Source organism: Protomyctophum bolini (genome assembly GCF_963924005.1).
Source record: "Protomyctophum bolini genome assembly, chromosome: 23".
Classification (NCBI taxonomy): domain Eukaryota; kingdom Metazoa; phylum Chordata; class Actinopteri; order Myctophiformes; family Myctophidae; genus Protomyctophum; species Protomyctophum bolini.
In genome coordinates this window covers 20,275,113-20,300,574 of record NC_137884.1, presented here as the reverse complement: position 1 = coordinate 20,300,574, position 25,462 = coordinate 20,275,113, and the positions used below count along the sequence as shown (strand labels likewise).

General features: G+C 42.5%; 1 protein-coding gene across 3 annotated transcripts in view; it reads left to right on the top strand.

Annotated features, from left to right (window-relative positions):
• The window catches only part of syt1a (synaptotagmin Ia), a 205,970-nt gene that overhangs the window by 128,873 nt on the left and 51,635 nt on the right, over positions 1–25,462 (top strand). For all 3 annotated transcript variants that reach the window (XM_080757570.1, XM_080757571.1, XM_080757572.1), the window contains one exon: positions 15,758–15,971. In XM_080757570.1, coding sequence (XP_080613696.1) covers positions 15,815–15,971 — 157 coding nt within the window. In that variant the 5' untranslated portion in view covers positions 15,758–15,814. The remainder of the gene's footprint in view (positions 1–15,757; positions 15,972–25,462) is intronic.

Here is a 25,462-nt window from a genome sequence, read left to right as displayed (position 1 = left end):
ATTATAATTCGACACCATATGTTGTTTCGTGCAGCGATGGGCTTTCAGAGTAAAAGCTGCCATATCTGCCCGGCACCCCGAGCTAGCTATTTTGAAAGAAATTCCGGCACTCATTGTGTTAATGTGATCAGTGCACACAACTCACAGATCACAAATCAAATCCTTTAGCAAAAGTAGTAGTAGCAAAACCACTATTATATATATATATATATATATATATATATATATATATATATATATATAATTTGACCTTACAATTAAGTATCACTCAATGGAAACAAGTCTGCATGACTATATTTTGGGTGTGTGACTGTACTCGTGCTGTTGGGATTTCTGTCTCCCTGCATGCTGTCATGCAGAATCGTCAAAAATATCACTCCTGGATTTGCTCTTTCTTTTTTTTCCCTCAACCTGACTAAGCCATGCCTCTAGAGATGCAGTGAAAGGATCAAGTAAAGCATAGCGAAAATAAAGCTAAATTCACATCTGTGGAACGGTCTAGAAATAGAGGTCAGCTCATAATGGATCCCTGGAAGCATGGATTCAATTAAAAAATGGTCCAATGTGCCGGTCCACGTCGACACATTGTGAGACACATTGTGAGCTTGTAAATCGGCTATTTGAACTATTCAAAAATGCTTTTCGAAATAGTAAAACAAAAGGGGGCACAGGCGTTTAGGGATGAGTGTTAAAGGGGCATTCCACTCATTTTCAACATTGCATTAATGTCATTAATATACCTTAGAGCTGTTGATGATGATGTCATTAAGATGTGATTCACCATGTTAAGGATTTTTTCCCAGACCTCCAGTTCTAGGAAACACAGAATGACGTCTTTTTATTATTTCCACACAACAGCTCTAAGGTATATTAATGTCATAGTAAAATGTTGAAAATGAGTGGAATGCCCCTTTAAGGCACTGATGACGATAGGGTCCTTGATGTCCGCTCACGTCAGGCCCATGGGCACTTGTTTCCATGTTAGCATTTATGTTATGCTTTAGCTATTGAAAAATAGCAGATCTACAAGCTCATAGTGCGCCACCGAGCTAGTAGATCTGCTATTTTTGAAAAATCGAAGAACGACTGACATAGAAACATGGCTTTTTCAGAAAACTGTCAGGATGTAGAAGACATTTTTAGAATCTGATCTCAGGTCAAAAGGGGTTAAGTATTGCAGAGTGGTGAACCGTCCACCCTCCCTCCATCTTGGTTTTCCTCCATCTCCATGTCACTGCCATACTTGGAATGCAGGCCGTCACGATTTCAACCTAATCTCATGCTGTGGCCGCGCTGTGTGACACGGCTGCGTGCGATGGTAATCGGCGGATTTGGCTGCCCCGCGGGAACCCGAGATCTCTTTGATGGTATCTGGTTTGAACGTGTGTCAAATATTGTATGTCCCCGTTGCTTTACTCTGTAATTATGCATCTGGCTTATGGAGATGTTTAAAAAGTAAGCTGCATTCTGGAGCAAAATTATGACGGTCATCTCTTTTCTCTGTCTCTGTCTTTCTTTCTTTCTTTCTCTCGCTCTCTCTTTCTTTCAGTGTGCCTCTCTTGCGTTCTTCACAACTGGAGCTTTTTATAACTCTGTGTCACAGAGATAGTCAACGACAAACACATGAGCCAGCCTCTCTTCCCCCAAATGAGAAAATCAAAACTCACGCTGACGCTGTATGTCTGAGGTGTCTGTCCGATGGCAAGCCACAGATAAGCAGTTGAGCGATTATTGCTCATGCACAACAGCTGTTTATTTCAATGTCACCCTCACAGTGTTGCCTATCATGCTTCCGACGCTCACTCAATGGATTCAGGGTCTCACTCTTCAACACTTCCTGCATGGCATTTTGGAGCATGATATACTAGCCCATTTTGACCTGAGATCAGATTCTAAAAATGTCTTCTACATCCTGACAGTTTTCTGAAAAAGTTTTGTTTCTATGTCAGTCGTTCTTGAATTTTCTTTTAATATTTTTTTTAAATAGCAGACCTACAAGCTCGTAGATCTGCTATTTTTCAATAGCTAAAGCATATCATAATGCTAACACCAAAAGGGTTTCCCGCCCAAAAATGGGCTCAAAGGAAGCTTGCTGTGGTCAAATCTGACAAGGTGAACAGTTTGAATGAGTTGCAAAGGTGCTTAGAGAAAACTAAAAGAAATGTGTTGATTTTTGACGGCAGATTTATTTTTAGTCATAGTCCCTTGAATAAAATTCCATTTAGTTTTAGTCATATTTTAGTCCTCACATACCCACACATACCATATTTGGGCGCGTAAGCAGCATTGGGAACTCCTTATATGGTTATAGTTATGGTTACGGTTGAGTCTGAGTGGCGTCAGAGGTCCTTCCGCCTTCCAATCCCTCCATTAGTCCATTTGAATTATAACACAGGAAGATGTGATACATTTTGAAAAGGAAAAAAAAGCACAAAATAGGGACACCAGGTAGGATAATTGTATAGTGTGTGTGTGTGTGTGTGTGTGTGTGTGTGTGTGTGTGTGTGTGTGTGTGTGTGTGTGTGTGTGTGTGTGTGTGTGTGTGTGTGTGTGTGTGTGTGTGTGTGTGTGCGTGTGTGTGTGCGTGTGCGTGTGCGCGTGTGTGTGTGGGTGTATGAAAGGACACATGGAGGCGTTGAGCAGGAGGAATGGCGGAGAAGGAGAGAACAATGAGCCTGACTGGGGTAAACAAGAACATACACAGTGATAAGAAAGAAGCGATATAGGAGCCATTCTGTTAAAGGCAATACACTCTGGATTCTAGTCTCAGTCCTCCTTAGAAAAACCCAGAAGCTGAACAATAAGCTAAACATGATGCCATGATGGGACAGCGGACTGACCTCATGCCTCATTCTATGCATGAGGAGTCCAAGCTGCTTCTTTTCACCTGACAGGGGGGAATTTACCTGGCCGGATGTAGCGCGTAGAAGGAACACGTTATTCCGACCAGTTCCACCATTGCCGTAGCCCGTAGATGTGCCGCAAATTGGTCTTCAATAGTGGTTATGATAGAGTCGTGATGCTACTCACATTAGCTCTGGGCTGCTAGGTGATGTTGTCAACAGCAATGGAGCGCGCCATCTTGAACTGTGCACACACCCGCACCCACTATATCTGATTCTTTCCATCGACCTTTATCTCCAATTCCTTGTCCCATATGGCATTTCTGGTCGAAACGAGGTTTATTCGACGGCCCATAGCCAATAATTGAGATTGGATATCGGTCATAATTTCATAATCGTGCACCCCTAGTGGGCAACTATTACTGGCATAAGTGTGAGAGAGAGTATTTTTGCTTTAAAATACACAATCAAAAATATCGTCAAATAAGTCCCTCACATTTGTATGTAAATTACATCGCGGACTAGCAACGAGTGTTGAATTAGGTGGGTCATGGGACTTAGGCAGAGAAGTAGCCGGATCCGGTTGTTTTGGGAGGGTCTGAAGCTCCGTTTTTAAGTGACATTGAGATGTTGGAAAGCCAAGAGATACAAGTATAGTCAAAATGGCATTGAATGAGGGCTCCAGCAAGCAAGAGTCTGGAGAGAGATACAGTTGGTGTTGGCTAGACCGCACACTCCAATCGACGTGACCACTGACCTCATAATTTGAGGCACTTAATGTTTAAATTCAGTCATTATATTATTATGGCAAATGTTGTGGTTATCTGGTGCTGGTTTGTGAAGATTTTGAGTTCACATGACACACACACACGCACACGCACACACACACACACACACACACACACACACACACACACAGGCCGGACAGAAACAAAAGGTCACTGTGCCAGGTGTATTAGAAGAGAACTTGGAGGCGCGTCTGTTTTGGGACCAACACTAGCAGCACCAGGGACATCTTTTTGACACTGGCACCACCAAAACAAAACAAAAGGCGTCATCAACATGCATTGAAATGGAGCTGTTCCATCTGGTGCCTAATGTATAACCAAAGAACCCCTCCCAGGTGGATGTGACCTCTTCCAGATCAACCGCTTTCAACTTGGCCTCGGTACACTTTTGACTAAAAACAACAAACAAAATAAAGACGAAGCTATGATGACTAGAACTATGTATGACTATTTGACAATTTCGTCAACAAATAAAAACTCAAACGTTAGGGATAGGAGGGACCGATGCAGATCTACAAGCTCACAACGCGTCGCAGTGAGTTTTCAGATAGATTCACGACGCCATCGAGGCCTGCCAAAAAGCATTTTGGTCGAGGAAAGCAACTGTAGATTTAATCGACTAAAACTAGACTAAACCACTCAAACATTTCAGATGACAAACTAAATGGGATCCTATTCAAAGGACTATGACTACATTTGCTGTCAAAATCAACACCGCCTCACTATTTTGGGCACGTCATTATATAGGAACCTTTTCCAATACCTCCAAGGCAAACGTTAGATACGGTATATCTTGCCTTATAGTGTGTGTGTGTGTGTGTGTGCACACCTGGCTCGCTTGCAGGTCTCAAAACACACTTTGAAATGTTGTTTATGCATGTTTATACAGTACTGTATGTGGAAGACCTACAGTGCGAGTGCCCCTAAGGCAAGGTAGAATACAACAGAGAAAGCTGGTGCGTGCGTGTGTGCATACTGTATGTCACTTTCACTTCATAGTCTCCTTTGACCTAGTTGTTTTCTTTTGTATAAAGCTCCAGTGAGATGTGACGATACTGCCTGCGCCTCCCTACGTGTTGCCTTGATAACCCCGTGACACTTTTCGTATTTGTGTCTCTGCCCTGCGGTTTTTGGGGAAGGAGATAAAAAGTCAAAGAAGCTGCCGAGGATATTCACAAACAAACAACAATGTGCAGCTTCGTTGACTTGTATTATATCTTTCCTCCTTCACTTCTTTATCTACAAGATGCAGGGCAGAGACACAAATAATAATAAAAAAAAGTGTCATGGGTTATCATTCAACGGTGGTGGAAAGTACATTTACTTAACCAATTTTCACCTGAGATCAGATTCTAAAAATGTCTTCTACATCCTGAAAAAGCTGTTTCTATGTCAGTGGTTCTTCGATCTTTCTAAAATTGCAGACCTACGCCACTCGGTGGCGCGCTATGAGCTTGTAGATCTGCTATTTTTCAATAGCTAAAGCATAACGTAATGCGAACACCAAAAGGGGTTCCCGCCAAGTACTTGCGTACAATTTTGAGGTATTTTATTATTTATTTTACAACTTTAGTTACTAGTTACATTGTAAATGTGGATTACTATTTAAAAATAAATATAGTAACCACTTCAGACCTGACCAGACATTTGCAAATAGCCGATCTACAAGCTCACAATGAGTCGCATTGTGTGCATTGTAGATCGGCTATTTTCAAAATATTTATATATTTATATTTGAACACTTTAAATGAGACATTCTGCATAATGAGTACTTTCTATACTTTCCGTACTTGAAGTACATTTTAATGCCAACACTTTTGTATTTACTCAAGTACCTTGTAATTTAGTATTTCTACACTGCAGTATTGATACTTTTGCTTTCCACCACTGGTTAATATCAAGGCACCGCATCAGGGTTACACAACGGCTATTCCGATGCTTCGCCATTCCGACTCGCCGCATTACTAACCCTGTCCCTAAGTTCCCTAACCCTAACCGCACGCGGAAGCCACACGCGTAGTTATTGGAAGGACGGTGCGTCGGAATGCCAAAGGCTCTGGTCCTTTTTAACCTCTCCACCAAAACATTTATTCACCATCTTCCACCTGGTGGTTGTTCCGATGTCAAGCGGTGGGTTGAAAAAATGGCCCCTTGTTTCACAGCATGAGTCACCTAGACGCCCAGACGACCCTCAGGGTTTATTCCAAGATAGATGTTATGACACACATTTTCCAGGGGGTTGGGTCGCCACTACTTCACTCTCTCCCTGTTGGACCTATACATATAAGGAGCAAGTGGATGATAGGAGAGGCTGGGGTTCAAGGCCACCAAGTCCCTCTGTCTGCTTTTCTCTAACTTCCTTCTGCGTCTCTTGGAAGCAATAATTGAAAAATGGGGGGGACTCTTTGTGCGCAGGCTTAATAGAGCTGTCCTGCCCCTTGCTGCAAAGCGGGGTTAATAACTTTTTCCAGTTCCATTACCCCTTGAGATTGGCTGCAGGTGAGTAAAGAGAGGCTGCACTGGGGGGGGGCAGCTTCTCTTATCTCCCCTCCCTCACTCTGGGAAACTCAGCTGACAATAATTTGCATGACCAATGATACATGCAAAGAAACTTGTTCCTAATGACTAATGAGTGAATATGTGTTCTTGCATTTCATTGAGACACTTCATCTCAGATTGACCATAAACTATTTATTGCAAAGCTATTGCATGTTAGTATGGCGGTAATATGTGCACCGAGACACAGCTCTGATATCAACGACCCCCCCCAGAGCAGAGCCAAAGATACAATAATCCATGAACAGCAATACACAGTAATAACACATCAACACATTATTCAACACAATTAATCTACACAATCGCAAACAATACAATAATACAATTTAATAATCCCATAACCCCTGGACTAAGAACTACAGGTTCTGCGTGCGTGCGTGCGTGCGTGCATGTCCCTCCTCGTGTCAGCAAGAGGATCATGGTACCGCTATTTGCTCCACAAAACAAAGATGGAGCAACTTGACTGACGACCTTGTCAGCCCTCAAGTCAGTATAATGAATGCTTTGGTAGCAGTGGTTACTTCAGTCTCCCACAGGCACACGTTTAGATGTCTGCCAGTGATTTAGACATGCACAGTGCTTCTTGTCTTGCTTGATGAAGACTCAGGGCCTTCAACAGAAAAGGTCTCTTGGTCGCTGGTTGAATAAGAAGCTCAAGTTTGTAGCGTTATATAGCAAAGATTGACATACAAGAAGGCAGGATTTGAAACGCTGCAGGGAATTTTAAGTATATGAATTAATTGTCCAGGAGTCGTCCTCAACCACGTCCATTGCCAAAATGGATTAGCCATTACTTATAGGCATTGCCGTGGCCTTTATCGCAGCTCAAGGACGGTCCTCCGTTTTCAAGTGCTGGACAAAATGTCACAATATCGTCTTTGTGCAGCAGTGCATTGAAACAGTGCATATCGATCTAGTAATAACTCAATTGTCTATGAAGTGTGGATTTTGTTTTTCTTTTCGTAATCTTTTATGTAATTGCTATTTACAATTTAGCCATTTAGCAGACCCTCTTAATCCAGAGCGATTTACAGTATGCAAGAACAAAAAACATGGTGATTCATCAAAACATAAAAATAGTCATCATGAATCCTATGTAAAATGAACACTGGTTTTCATGTGAAATTACCACAGGCAGCCAGGCAATATCTGTGAATTCGCGCCAACTACTTCCGGCCCACACGGCCCAATACAGCGAGAGGAGGAGAAAAAGGTTTTACGAGCAGCAGCCGTCTTAGTTTGGCTTCCGCGATGCGATCAGAAATCACTGTTTACATTCTGAACGTTGGGCGGATTGGACTAAAACAACAGCTTTGGAGTATTTTTCGGAGAAAACAAGCAGCAAAGAAAAGACAATGAGTTGATCCTTATGGGAGCCGTGCGCATTGATCCTCATTATGGGAAGAACGTACTGTATAGGTGCTGTCTAGCAGCCTACTGGGCAGCACAAAAGGTTAGTGTTGAGCTTCGGCTGCTTGGAATGAAGGAAGGAAAGTTCCAGCTTCCCTTGCGTCGGCTGATCTGAGCGCTCGGGAGGGTTTGTAGTAGCGTACGATCATACTTGCAATATATGGCGGTGCCGTACCTTTGGTTGCATCAGAGTTTTGTACCGAGCTGCGCCTGCTGTGGCATTTTGGATCAATTGGAGTGCGCATGCCGGTAGGCCAGTGAGGAGGGAGTTACAACTGTTTCTCCCACCTCAATGTGTAGCAGTGTTGTGAGTTACAACTGTTTCTCCCACCTCAATGTGTAGCAGTGTTGCTAATTGTTTGATTCAATATGTTTGGTTTATTACGTGTCCACAAGCTTTAACCCATTTTGACCTGAGATCAGATTCTAAAAATGTATTTGTTTTTCAAAAATAGCAGATCTACAAGCTTGCTAAAGCATAACATAATGCTAACACCAAAAGGGGTTCCCGCCCCAAAATGGGTTAATTTGCAAAAAGAATCAGAGAGAAAAAAAAGAAAGGGACAATAAGAATAAGAATACATTGTCATTTACTGCAATTAGACTGCTAAGAGTTCTCCGTGGACCAAAACAAGTGTCTTTGCTGCAATGCCATTATTAGTTTATCCGTAAAGTAATTGGAAAAGTGGAAGGATTCCCCAAGCTTTCAACTGTAATCAAAGCGGGATTAGCTTGGAACCACTGAACACCTGTTAAACAGCTACAATATCAAGGGTGCAGATGATATGAATTCATTAGCATCTCAATGCTATATAACCATGAACCAAACCAGTCACGTGGCATTAATTGAAATGTATTTGACCTCTATAACACGGCTTATCACTTTCCCTATAAGACAATTGTGTAATGTTGCTTCTGTTATCAAAGCAGGGCCTCATTGATTAAAAATACCCCCTAGCCCCCCCCCCCCCCCCCCTCTCTTTCTCTCTCTCTCTCTCTCTCTCTCTCTCTCTCTCCATGGTTCTTTGCTTTAAAGTATATAATAAATGCTTTGATCATATTCTGGTCAACGTTAAGTTGATTAATTCATACATGGAATTGACCACTTGAACCCTATAGCATAGCATCTCTATTCTGGGGGGAAGCATTTGCAGAAAATGGCAGATCTACAAGCTCACAGGTTAACACATTGGGGCGGCGGCTCAGGGGTAGAGTGGCCGGATGGTAACCGCAAGGTTGCCAGTTCGATCCCGGGCTCCCCCAGAGTTAGTGTCGAAGTGTCTTTGAGCATGATGCTGAACCCCTAATTGCTCCAGATGTGCTGGTTGGTGCCTTGCATGGTTTCCGCCGCCATCGGTGTATGAATGTGTGCGTGAATGGGTGAATGTAGTGCACAATCTATGTAAAGCGCCTTGGATAAAGGCGCTATATAAATGCACCATTTACCATTGTGAACTTATCTTCCATTTCCGGCTAATACAGTGGTGTAGAAGGGGGGAAAGGGCAGACCAAGTACAGACAGAGCCAATGCGTATAGCTGCATTGGGAAGTCGTTATTCATAGAGTCAGTGATGTGAGCGCGATGGCGTGGTTGGCAGCGTTCATCCGCTGTTTTGAGAATACTGATATTCTCTTTCATTTCATTTCATTTTTTATTTATGTATGACTTTATCAGGGAGAATATGTCAGAATCAGTCAGAATTTGGTGGTCACATCTTTTTCTTGTTTTGTGTTCTTTCAGTGTTATATAAGCACCAGTCTTTTTTCATATGGAAATGGGTTCGCAGCAGCCTCCAGACATGTGTTAAATGTATTGAATTCAAACTCTCAGGAGCGCTCGGAATAAAGTGTTTATATGGTAACTAAATATATCCCTATTCAAACCGTACATACAGTACCACCCCTCCAAACACGAATGAAAATGTATTCGTCAGACCGGAATGGAATATTTCTATTAGCCTACAAATTGAGGTGTTTACATAAGCATCTATTCTGAATCTGTCCAATGTAAACGCAGCCATTGATAATTATTGTCAATGTGTCTAGCTGGTATTGACTCTCTGCCTCGCGCTGCAGCGATGATGGTCCAGACATTTATCTGCTTCAAATTAGGCCGACACACATACATAGCACCGACTGGCTGAATCGCTTTCGAAAATTAATTAACAGACCATCTTTGTTAAAATGAGCGTAATGGGCTGATTTACTGGCTGGTTAAACTCGCAAAACTCGGCCGCAGAGGAAAGACGCGAGAGGCTAAAATAATAGTCTGTCTAGCCATGCAGTCCACTGCGTTCCGTTTGGTGGCTTTTTAATTTTTTAATTGAATTGTTTTAATGTATAGCCCTGCCGAGTGAATAAAGGCTTGCTCTAGAGTGTGTCCCAATGGGACCCCTCTTCTCCTTGCATTCAGTTTCCTGTTTGTGATGGTGAGAAATGGACAGCGTGCGCGGTCGCTCCCTGCCGCCATTCCCCCAGTCTGGCATCCGGCCCTCGGGTTGTTGGGCAGGGCTTGGCATGCCGTGTCATTTCCTCACATAACACGGGCTCTTGCCTCCTGCAGCCGGCACGCTGAGAGAGACTGGGGCCAAAGAATTGGACCCAGCATGAGCAGAAATGTGCACACACGGTATAACAACATGCTGTCCAAACACACTAATCCAATGGTTCTACCATAGCACACATTTACAGTATATCCTTTCAGTGCATTATAGCCCTCAATTTGTTTCCGTTTCTCTTTTGATTTTCACAATCAGCCTATCCAAGGTTAGGTCATTATTGCATTGCATTATTGCATTGCACATGGCAATGATACAGAAGTGTAAAAAAAAGTGAAAACATTCTGTCATGATATATCTGTGATACAGAAATATAGCTGCTCGCCTCCCTTCCCGTTGGACTTTGCCTCTTAGGAAACTTCACCGCTATCAGTGCAAATCTAAGAAGACACAAAATCAAATTGGTAGAGGTTGCACTCGGGGGTTGCTAGGAAATGTATTGCAATAACATGGAAGTCTGACTCCCCCCCTGCACACACACACATGTTGCAAGATGGTTCTCAGAAATGAACGGTTTATTTGAATTATATGGAAAAATTGTCCATACCTGAATCAGATATGTTATAGGTTAGTTCTTTTCAGCTATCTCAGTCTAGATCTATTGTTTTTTTCCCTCTTTTTTTTGTATTTTATTTATTTTTTATTATTTCTATGTGTGTGGGTTTGTATGTGGGAAGGGTTGTCGTGGTGTGGGGGGGGGGGGTCTGGGGTATTTTGTGATTAAAAAAAATAATATATATATATATATATATATATATATTCAATATTCCCCAGCCCGGGCAACCAAGGAGGGGATAAGGGAGCAGAGCCTATATGGATGTGACCCAGTTAGAGAGAGAGAGAGAGAGAGAGAGAGAGAGAGAGAGAGAGAGAGAAGGGGTTAGAGAGAGTGGGGGGGGGGGGGGGGGGGGGTTAGAGAGGGACAGAGGGGGGATGTGGAGCAATGCTATGGAAGATACGGCATGGCAGTCGATCGCCCTGCAGTGTGTGTGGGGAGTCGGGACCTGCTGGGCCATCTGGCAGGCCTGTAATTGGGTTGTGGTTTTACACCTGTGAGGCACTCCTCAGGAGAGATGGTTTTGGGAACCATGCAGGAGGAAAGCATCTCATCACCTTGTTGCTGTGTGTGTGTGTGTGTGTGTGTGTGTGTGTGTGTGTGTGTGTGTGTGTGTGTGTGTGTGTGTGTGTGTGTGTGTGTGTGTGTGTGTGTGTGTGTGTGTGTGTGTGTGTGTGTGAGTGTGAGTGTGAGTGTGAGTGTGAGTGTGAGTGTGTGTGAGAGTGTGAGCTGTCTGCTCGTATTATCAGCTTCAACCCGACCTCTAGATAGTTATTTTGGTTTACGATGTTGATTTAAAATTCTCCAGCGTTTGCTCTTTCTTGACATTCTAGCAGCTCCAGACCATGTTTTACTGAGGGTGCTGGAAGGGAGCAGCTCCAGACCATGTTTTACTGAGGGTGCTGGAAGGGAGCAGCTCCAGGGTCCAGACCATGTTTTACTGAGGGTGCTGGAAGGGAGTAGCTCCAGGGTCCAGACCATGTTTTACTGAGGGTGCTGGAAGGGAGCAGCTCCAGACCATGTTTTACTGAGGGTGCTGGAAGGGAGCTAACCTGACGCTGCCAGATCCAAAAAGCTTGCTACACAAATTTGTTTCACAGCTTATTTGGATCTGGGATCGCGGAAGCAAATTCGATGACGGGGCTGTTCCTTTTTTTCAAGATACATGGTAGATGATTGGATGGGAGCGTCTGTCTATCACCGTGTGGGCGTGCAAACACAACCAATCATATCGACGTGTCTATATACCGTCACATCCGCATCCCGCCTTTAGCTCACGCTGATTGGTTCGGTACGAAGCAGATCTGACTCAGGGCTCAACTCCGTCAGAGATCCCAGATGAGTGTTGTGTTGGGGAATATGTTTCCGCAATACCGCCCTCATCTGGCAGCGTCAGGTTAGAAGGGAGCAGCTCCAGACCATGTTTTACTGAGGGTGCTGGAAGGGAGCTTGACCATTAACGGAGGCGCTATGTCCCGTGCACGCGCGCTGATTTATTTTATTTTATTGTTTTATCCCTTAAAAGCACGTCTTTGGGTGGCTTTTGTGCGTTTTTCTCCCCCAGAAAAAAATGCCTTTGTGGAGGCCTTTATGTTATGGCAATTTCACACCAGTAAACAAGCAGGATGAAATGAGGGAGAGTGTATACTTAATGAAATAATTAATTGAAAGCCTATACAACTACACGCCAGGTCCATTCATACTCTCCCAGTAATTGTTCGGAGTGCCTGCCATGAGACAGAGAGGGGGCAGTGAAAAGAAAAAATTGGTTGAGCATTTCCATCCCCCCCCCCACCCCCCCCCCCCCCCCCCCCCCATTTTGAGTGAACACATTTCTCTTATCTTACCCGTAGGCAAACTTTGTGTGATATATTATTTACAGATGAGCTTGAAAGTGTGAAAGTGTGAAATTGCACAGTGATGACATGAGGTCTAAAAGATAAAGCTATACTTTCACGTTTTCTGAAGCAAAAGGCAACTCCAAAACGACCGTCCCTGAAGGCAGTGGACTGTCCACTGCCTCACGGATGCTCAAGATCTACGTGAGAGTTGTCATTTTAATCTTGAAACTACAGTATGCTAATGTAACTCTTTTTAGACGTGAATGTCAGTCAACAGACGCCATGGGTGGTCCTGTCTTGTCTGATAATTGTGGCTCCTTTGAAAAAGATTGAGATACATTATGTCGGCCTTTATACGCAGTTGCAAAGAGAAAGTTGCAGTAGCCATTCAACACGGGGGAGAACATGCAAACTCTACACAGAAAGGCAGTTTTCGCCAAACCCACCTCTAGGGTATGGGGCACTGATGAGGAGAGAACACGCCCACAGCGTCCCCAGCGGGAATCGATCCCTGCAGGACATTCTAGCTGTGAGGCGACATCGCTATACCGACTGTGCCACAGTGTCCCCTCCATCTATTGTCATTCTCATCTGAGAAGCTTTGCTTTGATTTGATTTTGATTTCTTTCTGTTCTCATTTCTCATACTTTTTTCAGTGTTTTTTCCCCGTTTTTGTTCAGTTTGACGCTTGTTTTAATTGGCATTGTGTGTGCGTGTGGTGTGTGTGAGACGGCTTTATAGCATGTCTTAAAATATCTGTTCACGGGAGAAGGGCAGAAGTGTTAAAATCACAGCTAGAGCAAAGCAATGCTATCATGCTTTCGCGGCTTGCCGTAATGCAGCTGACGACTGCTACAGAAGTGTTTGTGAATGCCACCTCGTGCTAGTCCAAAAAACGGTTGAACGCCAGCGATTAATGTAATGTTGAATCCAGGACCTACTAATATGTCAAAATAAATCTCTGGTCTGTCCGCACTGCGTCTACTTCACTGACTGCCATTGCAGAAATAATATTACCATGAGAGAAACGGTAGTTGCTGAAAATTATGTCTAGTTGACTGGTTGTACTGAGAAGATAAAGGTGTAGTTTGTTTAATTATTACAACAACCACAAAAAACATATTGAAGGTTGTTCTCATAGCTTGTACAAGACCTTCCTGTAAATTCATGCACGCATCTATCCAAGGTTGTACAATAAGAAAAGGGAAGCACTGTGCAATAAACTTTGTCTCAATGGGAGCCAGAGGGAAAGCTCTGCAACACTAGTACAGTATGCCATTAACCTTTGGCATTGCCATGGTGACAGTATAAGACACAAATTGCTACCTACAGTAAAACAGTGGACAGTAAATAGTTCCTGTCTGCAGGATAGTTGTTTCCATGTTACACCAGATCCATGTTCCCGGGGGGGGGGGGGGGGGGGAACACACTCTATATATTAATGATTATAATTGTGTGTGTGTGGGTGTGTGTGGCAGCACGGAGGTGAAGCTCTGGAGATCGCCGTTGTTGTTAATGTTTTAATATTAACAACCACACCCGTTGTTATTACCATCGTCAATGTAATAAGGTGCTGCTAAGATGCAGTTGCAAGTTGTGTGTGTGTGTGTGTGTGTGTGTGTGTGTGTGTGTGTGTGTGTGTGTGTGTGTGTGTGTGTGTGTGTGTGTGTGTGTGTGTGTGTGTGTGTGTGTGTGTGTGTGTGTGTGTGTGTGTGTGTGTGTGTGTGTGTGTGTGTGTGTGTGTGACACAGAAAGTTAAAAACATGGCAGTCTGCATAGGCTACCTTCTACACCGTGATGTAAACAGCACAGCTGCTGCTAATATGATTTATTATGGGCGTGTTAGGTTTAGGTTTTGCCAATGTTTAAGTTTTGACAATCCTGTTGACGACACTGTCAATGTTTAGGCAAGGCAAGGCAAGGCAATTTTATTTATACAGCACCTTTCATACACAAGGCAATTAAAAGTGCTTTACAGATTAAAAACAAATACAGAGTGCAACAGTGCACTTTAAAATGAATACAGATTATAATAGATACAATTAAAATAAGATATAGGAGCATATAAATTACAACAAATACTCCCACCACAGAAAACACAGCTAATTTAAAGTCCAGGCTTACCCTTTAACAATTAACACACCTGTAAATCTAACAAACCCTATACCCACTGAGCAATAGTCGGCTATTGGTGGATGGAAAGAGTACTCACATTTGTTGCTTAAATAAAAGTAGCAATAGTGCAATATAGAAATGCTCTGTTACAAGTAAAAGTCCAGAATTCAAAATGTACTTGAGTGAAAGTACAAAAGTATGGGCATAAATAATGTAGAAGTATTGGAAGTACTTGAATAAAGTACAAATACCTCCAGATTGTACAAGTGAATGTACTTAGTTATGTAGTTAGTTAGTTAGTTAGTTAGTAAATGTATACTTAGTTACTTACAACTGATTTATAACTGGTCTAAAGTTTTTTAGTGGCCTAGGCTTTAAAGGTAGAGTAAGTGATTTCACTTAATTCAAATATCACTTATTTTTTTGTTTTGTTGTGATAATCCTCTCTACTATAGAGTGTGCTGACCATATAAGGAGTTCCTCCCTGTCCCCAGTTAACCCCTGGGGGTCAAAAAACCTTAGGTTTCGTTTTTGACTCTCTATCCTGATTGGACGAAAGCTTAGGTCCCACAGCCAAAAACGAAACCTAAGGTTTTCTGAGTGAAATCACTTACTCTAACTTTAACCTGTACCAGAAAACAAACTGCAAAAATAAGCCACGGCCCTCTGAATGTGGACTTTGAGTCAAAGAGTGAGGGAGGATTGTGAGTGAACGGTGCCAGTCCACCATCATCTTCCTCTCCTCTCCTCTCCTCTCCTCTCCTCTCCTCTCCTCTCCTCTCCTCTCCTCTCCTCTCCTCTCCTCTCCTCTCCTCTCCTCTCCCCTCCCCTCTTCTCCCCTCCCCTCCCCTCCTCTCCTAACCAGGGCCGGTTCAACCTGGACTCACTCCAGGTGATGTTTACTCAGGCTGAGCCAGCCCAGCAGCTGCTCACACCCTAACCGCCTCGGCTCACTCGTCGCTATCGAGTGTACAGAAAGCAGAGTCTCTCTGACGCACATCTGTCACAGCAGTGCAAATACTCACGTGCATGTTGTCTTCCTTTGTTCCTCCCTCTCTCTCTCTCTCTCTCTCTCTCCCTCCTCCCCCAGCATCTTGCCTGGCTCGCCCCCAGTGCCACCAGCGCCACCACCACCACCACCACCACCATGACTGAGAGTCGGAGGGAAGCCCTGGCAGCCGCCCCGGCGCCCACCGCCACCTCCGTGGCCGGAGCCAACAGCACGGAGCTGGCAGGCCCGGGGAACACAGAGGACTTCTCCAAGCTCAAGGACAAGTTCATGAACGAGCTCAACAAAATCCCACGTGAGTAATACTACTGTATGTTCTGCCTTTCTCCTGCAGTGCCACACACACACACACACACACACACACACACACACACACACACATGTACACACACGAGCAACGGTGACTCTGACTCATACTGTACCGCTTCTGCGTAGATGCTTTTCGTAAATTTGTACCAAATTAAAAATATATATATTGTCCATTAATGGATTAAATAACCCCGGGCAATACATGTGTTAATTTACGTACGGTATATGTATTTACAAATGACATCTTTACAGGGAAACTATGAATAGCATTTTATAGATATGTTCAGTGGTGGAAAGTAAATAAGTAGATTTACTTAAGTAGGCTACTGTACTTTTAGGTATTTCCTATTTCCAAAACTATTTATTCTACTCCACTATACATCTCAGAGGCAAATATGTACTTTTACTCCACTACAATTATGGGAAAGTTACTAGTTACGTCCATTTGAAAATAGACAATCTACAATCTCCCAATGTGTTGCGAAATAAATAAAATCATCCTAATCCTAAACTTGAGTTTTAAACACTAACCTGGCAAACACAAAAAGTGACAACCAAACCCTATTATTCTCTACTCTAATTCAATCTAACAAAATATAGCATAATACCAAAAGCAGGCTTCCGTGGCCCAGTGCTTTGACATATAACGAAATGACTAAAGGCAAAGGTTAAAGCATAAGGCAATAAAACACACTAACTCAAGTGTCTTTGTGGGAGGACAGCACTGTCAGAGACCACAGGTGTTACACTGTCACACAAAAAACCTTATATCGTTTACTCAGGCTTATGTAAACACCACTTGCTTGATTCAGTATTTAGATATTTGATATTCATTTTAGCTGCCCCGCACCCTTCCTATACACACCCATTGTAACTTCAAACTCCATTTTAACCGTGATAGATTCATCGAAAACACCCGGGCTTTTTGACTGATATTGTCCTTCTAGTACGTGAGGGGGGTGTGGTTTTTCCTTTACTGTTTTCATTTATTTTTTTAGATACTGTTTTTGGAAAAGAATGAGGAGGAGGACTACTCTGCTGTGGAGACTAAAACATAAAAATGAATTATTAAAAATAAATTAAAATGAAAACCACGCCCCCCTCACGTATTAGAAGGACAATATCTGTCAACAGAAAAAAGGACGGGTGTTTTCGAATCTATCATGATTAAAATGGAGTTGTAAGTTACAATGGGTTTGTATAGGAAGGAAGGGGCAGCTGGAATTAATGTCAAATATCTAAATGCTGAATCGAGCAACTTAAAAACTGTCTGGGGTGTTCACATAAGCCTGAGTAGGCGATGCAATGACCAAACGTTTTTTTTTAAAGTGAAATATCCCTTTAAATAGTCTTCTCCAACCAATCACCAGAAGCAAGGGTAGGCCTAATTGGCAGCCACTGAGCAATCAGATGATGATCGACAACACCTGGAATAAATTTACACACTGACACAAAACCCCCACACACACTGCCACACAATCACACCATACTCACACCCATAACAACTTATGAGTAATAATAAGTAATAATAAATAAGTTTTAAGTAAATAAAACATGCGGGTACCTTTTCCGCCACTGGATATGTTTGCGATTGTTCACCTGTGCCTTCCACCTGCAGTGCTGTCTCAGCAGCAGCGTGCTGCTGCATGTCACAGAATATAACATCCACGGAAACATGAATGTCAAGCACCGACAGCGTATTCATTTCAGGGTGACTCGCGGTGTTCATCTAAAGCTCCTAAATATAGATACGGATACGGGTGACAGGTTTGTTGTCCAAGTAACTCTGACATCTCACATCTCGCACCCATGGAAGAGAGCCATATTGCTTTAGTGGCGATGTAAATAAGTGACAGCGTCGTATATACCCTCACAGAGATTTATAGTGCTGGGATATTGGAAAGGATTTCCTCCTTCCATCTGGGAAGCAAGCAGCTTGTTTGTTTACCATGTAAAGTGCAGTTTCTCTTAATATTCAGATTGTGGCGAGCTGTCAGGAGCTTTGTCAACGGTCTGTGAGGAAGGACTGGGCAGCTTACAGAATTCAAAAGAGCAGGATATGGAAATGAGTAACTAGAAATCTAGCTGTCTGCCCCTTGTGACTCTCAGACCTGATCAGACTCTATATGTTGTTTTGTTTTTCAGTAGAAATGAGTTCCTTGTTTGAATTTCCTCCTGCAATTGTGTGGCATTTAATGTAGTATATAGAACAAAGTAGGCAGACATTTGAAACCCCTAAAACAGAAATGGAAATCAAAAGCAACTAGTAGTGAACATTGTACAGTATTTTTGTTTCATTCTGGCCTTATAAATTCTAAAAAGAGTGTGATTAAATTTATACCATCAGAATACCAACCATTTCCACACACACACACACACACACACACACACACACACACACACACACACACACACACACACACACACACTCACTCTATCTTTCATAAATATATAGACTAGGGCAGGTCCTATCAAAATAAACCAGTGTGATGATGATATATAGTAGCGGATGTCATTGTCTTAATTTTTGTTGCGCACTACCTGGGCTAAAATCCACCGACCGTTACTGATAAGGCTGACGAGGTGAAGTGTTCGAATGAACGTTTTTTTTTAGCAAGGAGTAGGAGGCTGAAACGTTGTATATGTTTTTTTTGCTCTGCTCTGGTAATTAAAGTTTTTTTGGGGAGCTTTTAAACGGTGTGCAGTCGACTTTCTCCTTCTTTTTCAGTTTATTTCTTTTGTTGGAGCTCCTGTTGAATTTACTGGGATGTGCGTGACCACTAATAAGGTGCTTTGAGCACCCATCCATTAGCTGTTTTTTTGGATTAAGATGGAGAAGGAAAACTAAAACATAATGGCTGCATTAGGTGAGTCATTTCTTTGGATGGACAACATCCACTCAAGTCTTGAGACATTGCGTGCGGTCAGGGTGACTCTCTGGAGTCTCAAGAGAGTCACCCTGACCGCACGCAATGCCACGTGTCGGACCAATGTGGCATCGAAATTATGAGTTGATCTGGATCCCCTTTTCACTATGGCTCAAAACAGCTGGGATGACAAAATATTGTTCTATAAGCCTTCTATGGTAAGTACAATACACTACTGTGTGACATTCTTAATGAATACTTAATGAATCAATTAGCAGCTTATTCTCAATTTCATAAAAAAATAATTTAACAGTGTGTGTGGCGATTCTGACTGACTGGAGCCAAATTGTTTTCCATATAGCTTCCGATTGATGATTATTCATTAAGAACGGCACACAAATTGTTGTGTATTCTACAGCATTACTGCATTTATTTTAGACTGTATGGGCCTGTAGAATACAATAACAATATTTGTCATTCCTGATGCTTTGAGGTGTAGAGATATTAGGCCTACCTGAGAATCATAGATTCCATGTCCCTGGGTAAAAACATGGTATCAAATAAGTATTCCCTTATTGTCTCCACCAGGCCAAAAGGCATGGCATAGGTTTGGAACCTTGACATAACCTTGACATTTGTAATAATCACATTGAAGAGAGAGGTGGCATCAGAGAGAGCAGTGTAATGAATTCCCCATGGGGCTCTCTAAACACTTCTCTAAACACCTCAGGCTTCTTTTGCTTCGTCTGAACCATCAGTCTGTTAGTTTTATATACTATAGCTGCCTATAACTGCTACCTCCAAATGGAACAGACACAGTTTTAAAGAGTTTTGACATTAATGTAGTGTGTGTGTGTGTGTGTGTGTGTGTGTGTGTGTGTGTGTGTGTGTGTGTGTGTGTGTGTGTGTGTGTGTGTGTGTGTGTGTGTGTGTGTGTGCGTGTGCGTGTGCGTGTGTGTGGACTGTTGTGAGAGCGTGCCCTTTGAAGCAGCCAATGTGTTCCTCAAACGTTATGTTAATTTGACCCTGGAGACACATTTCTTTGGTGTTCTGCCTCTGTGAAGCTGTGACTAAAAGTATATATATATATATATATATATATATTTATACATATAATAAATAGAGAGTTGTTATTGTGTCTCAGCGTGAGACCGTGTACTACTAAACTCTTGACCCTGGCAGTGGTGGAAAGTAACTAAGTATACATTTACTCAAGTACTGTACTTTTAAGTAACATTTTAATTTGCAATACTCTTTACTTTACCCTACTACATCTCGGATCCAAATATTGTTGCTCCACTACTTTTATTTGCGGTGGTTAACATACATTTAGCATTTCAGCAATGTACAGTATAGCCTATACATTTCGTCCATTTTGAAAATATAGCCGATCTACAAGTTCACAGCTTGTAGATCTACTATTTTCAAAAAGGTGTTTAAACATTTGAAAACTTTAAATGGAACATTCTGCATATACTTTCTACTTTTGGCACTTTAAGTACATTTTGACTTGATTGACTTTTACTTACTTACAGTACTTACTTACTTACTTACTACTGGACTAGTTTTATATTGCAGTATTGATCCTTTTACTTAACCCTTCAAGGCCCAGAAGGGCGACAGACGTGGGGGGGGAGTTTCCCCTGGTTGGATGTTGCACGTGGAATTAACACGTTAATCCAATCAGGCCTCCATCAGGCGCCCCGGATGGCCAGGGGGAGGCAGTATAGACACCAGGATTTTCACCCACCTTACATGTGATGTGATCATGTGACAATAAAGATTGATTCTGATTCTGAGAGAGAGCTACAGTATAGCCCCAGCCCCAACAATAGCAGTAACCAAATATCCCAGTTAGATGTATAAAGAGTATCTGCAGTGTCCTGCTTGTAACAAATTGGTGCTGTAGCTTGCTGTCCAGACTCCAGATGGACTTTATCTATTAGCAGATGAGCAGCTGCATGGAATATGCTAAAAAATTACCAACAATCTGCTGTATCTTCAGATGTCATTTAACTGGACTGATTAGATACGTATATCTCTAAATCAGCAGCTTGTTTTCGTTAACAAGTCCTATTTTGAGGTCAAATGGATCATTTTGACATCAATCGTTACAATTAGTTTTCATGTATGGATGGCTGCTTATTTCTGTATCGGCACATACTAACAAAATGCCGTGAAATCTCTGAACGAAGTACATTTTTAATTCCTTTTGTGTGGGTCACACGACGACGGTATCAATGGCGCGTCGATGCTCCATGCTGAGGTTTTCATAAAAGAAAATGTAAAATCGCTCCACACGTCCCAAACTCTTCTCCCTTCTGGCTCCCAAGCTATGGAATGAACTGCCCGTTGCAATTAGAACTACAGACTCACTATCTTCCGTCGTAGTCTGAAAACTCATCTGTCACATATGTAGAGTTTGTAGACATAGCATTCTATAGTGTATATACTTTAGTTTCATTGTACAGATAATCTAGTAAATCTACTGTTAGATGGATGATATGTTCTTAGTTTAATTATGATCCTAGATGACTGTTTCTATGCATTTGATGTAAATGGTAAATGGTAAACGGTGCATTTATACAGCGCCTTTATCCAAGGCGCTTTACATAGATTGTGCATTACATTCACCCATTCACACACACATTCATACACTGATGGCAGCGGAAACCATGCAAGGCACCAACCAGCACATCAGGAGAAATTAGGGTTCAGAGTCTTGGTTCAGAGTCTTGGCTCAAGGACACTTCGACACTAACCTGGGGAGCCCGGGTTCGAACTGGCAACCTTGCAGATGTATTACCTTGTGTTGTTCTTGCTTTACTGTAAAATCGCTCTGGATTAAGAGTGTGTCTGCTATTGTAAATTGTAATACACCCTATCCCAGTCTTGCGTCAGATCACATTTTAGTCAGCGTTTGGATAAAGAGCATGCAGGGTTCTCCAGACAGAGCTTCAAGCGCCTCCATCAGGAGGCTGTTTCTCAGGGGGGAGTGCATGGTACTTAAGCCATTCTGGACTGAGGTCGATTTAAAAAAAGGCTTCAAAATCCTAACATTTTTCTGAAAAACCCATGTTTCTATGTCAGTGGTGCTCAACCTTTTTCATGTCAAGGACCCCCAGAATTATCTCTATTGGGCCACGGATCCCCATCTCAGAATATGTCGTTCCAGGGACCCTTCCAGAAGCAAATATTTTAGTTACAAATGTTCGCTCAGAAATATATATATACAAAGATTTGCGCCACATTTTCACGATTTTTCAAAAATAGCAGACCTACAAGTGGCGCGCTACGAGCTTGTAGATCTGCTATTTTTCAATAGCTAAATTATAACATAATATTTAAAACACCAAAAGGGGTTCCCGTACAGAATGGATTAAGTCTGAGCCAAAGGCTCCCCTGCTGTGTCCTTGAAGACGGCGGGACGGAGAGACAGTGTTTAGCTGCCACTCGTTGCTATTCAACAGCCCCTGAAGCAAAAGTGTCTCATTGGCCACGTTTACATGCATGCTGATCATTCCCAATAAATACTTAAAAATTGCTCCGAGTTTACATGGGAAATGGTCATTCCGAATGATTGTTTACATGGAGATGTGATATAAGACATGATACATGTTAATTCACGTGAAACTACGCCATCTGTTGGACACATAAAATATAGGCAGTTCATTCATTGTGACTGTCTCAACAATACAAACATTATACCCCATCATTTCATTCCGCAGTAGCTTTGAGGCTGCTGGTGGATAGGGGCGGGGCATAGCCTATATGTTTACCGTCTTTTTTTCCCCCACCCGCTGCGTTTCCCCTTTGTACTTTATTATCTACAGCACGGCCAGGGCACGCAACACACTGATTATTATTGTATCAAGGGTCGCTCGTTATTTTTGAGAGAGAGAGACTGTTGAACACACACACACGGAGCAGTAAACGGGGGGGACATAGCATTTATCAACTTTTCGCTGTGCGCCTCACATGGATATTGGGTTTATTTGTGATTCGTCTTTGCACAATGCACGTACATTGTGTAAGTAAGCGCTGATCTGCAGGCTGACAACGTGTCCCATCTGTGGTCTTGTACATCGCATAAAGCATATAATGCATAGCAATATATATATATATATCTACACGATACACCATCGCCGCATCATTATGGCATAATATATTTTCCGGGCAAAGAATACAGATACAGGCTGGCTATATAACCTATATCAAACATCATCAGAGTGATCATCAACTCGGGACGGTTGGATCTTTGAACACTCACAGATCAGGGGGATCATCATCACTGCTGCTGCTCCACGTTTTTTTGGGGGGGGATTTTGGATCTGCAAAATGCACGAAATAATGCACTCTATGTGCAAACTCCTTGGCGCGCCTTGGGTATTATTATTATTATTATTATTATTGGAGCGCCTTGGAAATGAGCATGCTCAGAAAGACCAGGATGAACTTACATCCGAAGCAGTGTATACGTGAATCCAATTTTATTTCAATCACATTGAACATCGGAATAATCCGGCCAGTGACATCGGAATGGTTTTTAAATCGCATCGAGCATTTTCATTCGGATTTTAAGTTTTTGTGGGTGTTTACATGACAACGTTTAATATAGGATTTAACTTCTATTCGGAATTAAGAGGGGTTGAAAGACCTCATGTAAATGTGGCCATTGTCTGGTATGGAGAAGAGACACATTTGGCTGACGCTGTGCCATGATGGTTTTGAGACGATGACGACGTATACGTCGCGGGTCAGTATAGCATGCAGAAATATGACTGGTTTTCAACCCTTTTCATATCAGGGTCCATTATTTTTTTGGCATTTGAGCCATATGACCACCGTTTGATGAGATTTGGCCTCTCAGACCCAATATATATACGTTGATCAACACTCGTTTATTTTATAATTTGAATTAATTAATTTGCAACCCATTTTTTTCACCCAGTGTCAATTATCTAATGTAAACCTGGGCGCTACACTTCCTCTGCCAACCTGGGGGGCAGCGGACTGACCTCATGCTTCCTTCTATGCATGAGGAGTCCAAGCTGCTTCTTTTCACCTGACAGGGGGGAATTTCCCCGGCCGGACGTAGCGCGTGGAAGGAACACGTTATTCCGACCAGTTCCTTTCCCCTCCGTCAGGCGACCCGGCTGGCCAGGGGGAGGCAGTTTGGAGACCAGGATTACTGCATGTTTTTCGTGAGGGTACCTACCCTAGGGGACACGGCGAGAACATGCAAACTCCACACAGAAAGGCCATACAACACTCGATCAAAATTAACAATTATTCTCTCTACTCTAATTGTGTAGATTTCTTGTAAATTAAATAATGCAGATGTTTAACAATAATTTAACTCTTGGTCCATTTGATTTAATTGTACGCTCTCAAGAGTGACTGAGAAAGGCCCATCTGGCTGAAACACATCCGTTGTCTGTTCGTCAGAGGTAAATAAACCATGTGAAAAGGAAATGTGTACTGGCGATTCCTTTGTTTCCATTTGTACCTTTGAGCCTTGCACCTAATTAATACCATTAATACTCTTAATAGGGGTCCATTTGGTTACCAACTGTCCATCATTTAGCTGGGGACCACCTGGAACCCCCTCAAGGACCACTACTTTCCCCGTGCCACTGGTTGAAAACCACTGGACTAGAGCATTCGCAAACACCTTCCGCTTATAGCTTCACATGCTGACGTTATTTTCTCTCTCTCTCTCTCTCTTCTAAATATCTGAAACACTAAGTTGTACTTTTTGTGGAAAAAGTGCTCAACCTGCCTTGACCCCCCCTCTCTCATCTTCCCTTTTTTTCTTGTAAAAATGACACGATGGCAACTATGCACAAAAACAAATTTCACCCATGCACTTTTTACTTTAAAACTGTGATGTGACAATCTCTCTCTCTCTCTCTCTCTCTCTCTCTCTCTCTCTCTCTCTCTCTCTCTCTCTCTCTCTCTAGGCACACTGTAATTGCTTTCATTGCTTTCTGGGACTGGTTCCCTTAATTAAGGAACACACAAAAGTGTCTTTCATTGAAAGGCACGTGCCGGACAGTTAAATACATTGATTTCTACAGCAGTTGGCCGAACGCCATTTAATCAGACTGTAATACAACAAAACATTGACATAAGCGTTTTTCCGTGCTCAGCCAATCAAGTCATCACAAAGGTCATTCCAGCCAATCACTTTTGGCGTCTTCACTTTTCTGCCTCACTTTTATCTATAATATATACTTTGCTCAGCCAATGAATTCATCGCTATGGGGTGATTGATTCACAAGCCAATGTTTGTGTTCACACAAACCCGGAAAGCTGGGCATAGGAGGGGCCCCTCAAACTAGATCTAACACACAGTATGTGCTGTTGTGCGTTGCAAAATAAATCACACCCGTGTTAACCCATTTTGACCTGAGGACGATTCTGCAAATATGTCTTCTAAATCCTGACAGTTTTTTGAAAAACCCATGTTTCTGTATGTCAGTCGTTCTCAAACATTTTCGTGAACTAAGTGAGGGGCGACGCTCTTCTCATCAATCATACATCCATACATCATCTCATTCAGGCCCAATCACAATTTGCGTCCTCACTTTTCCGTCTTCACTTTTAT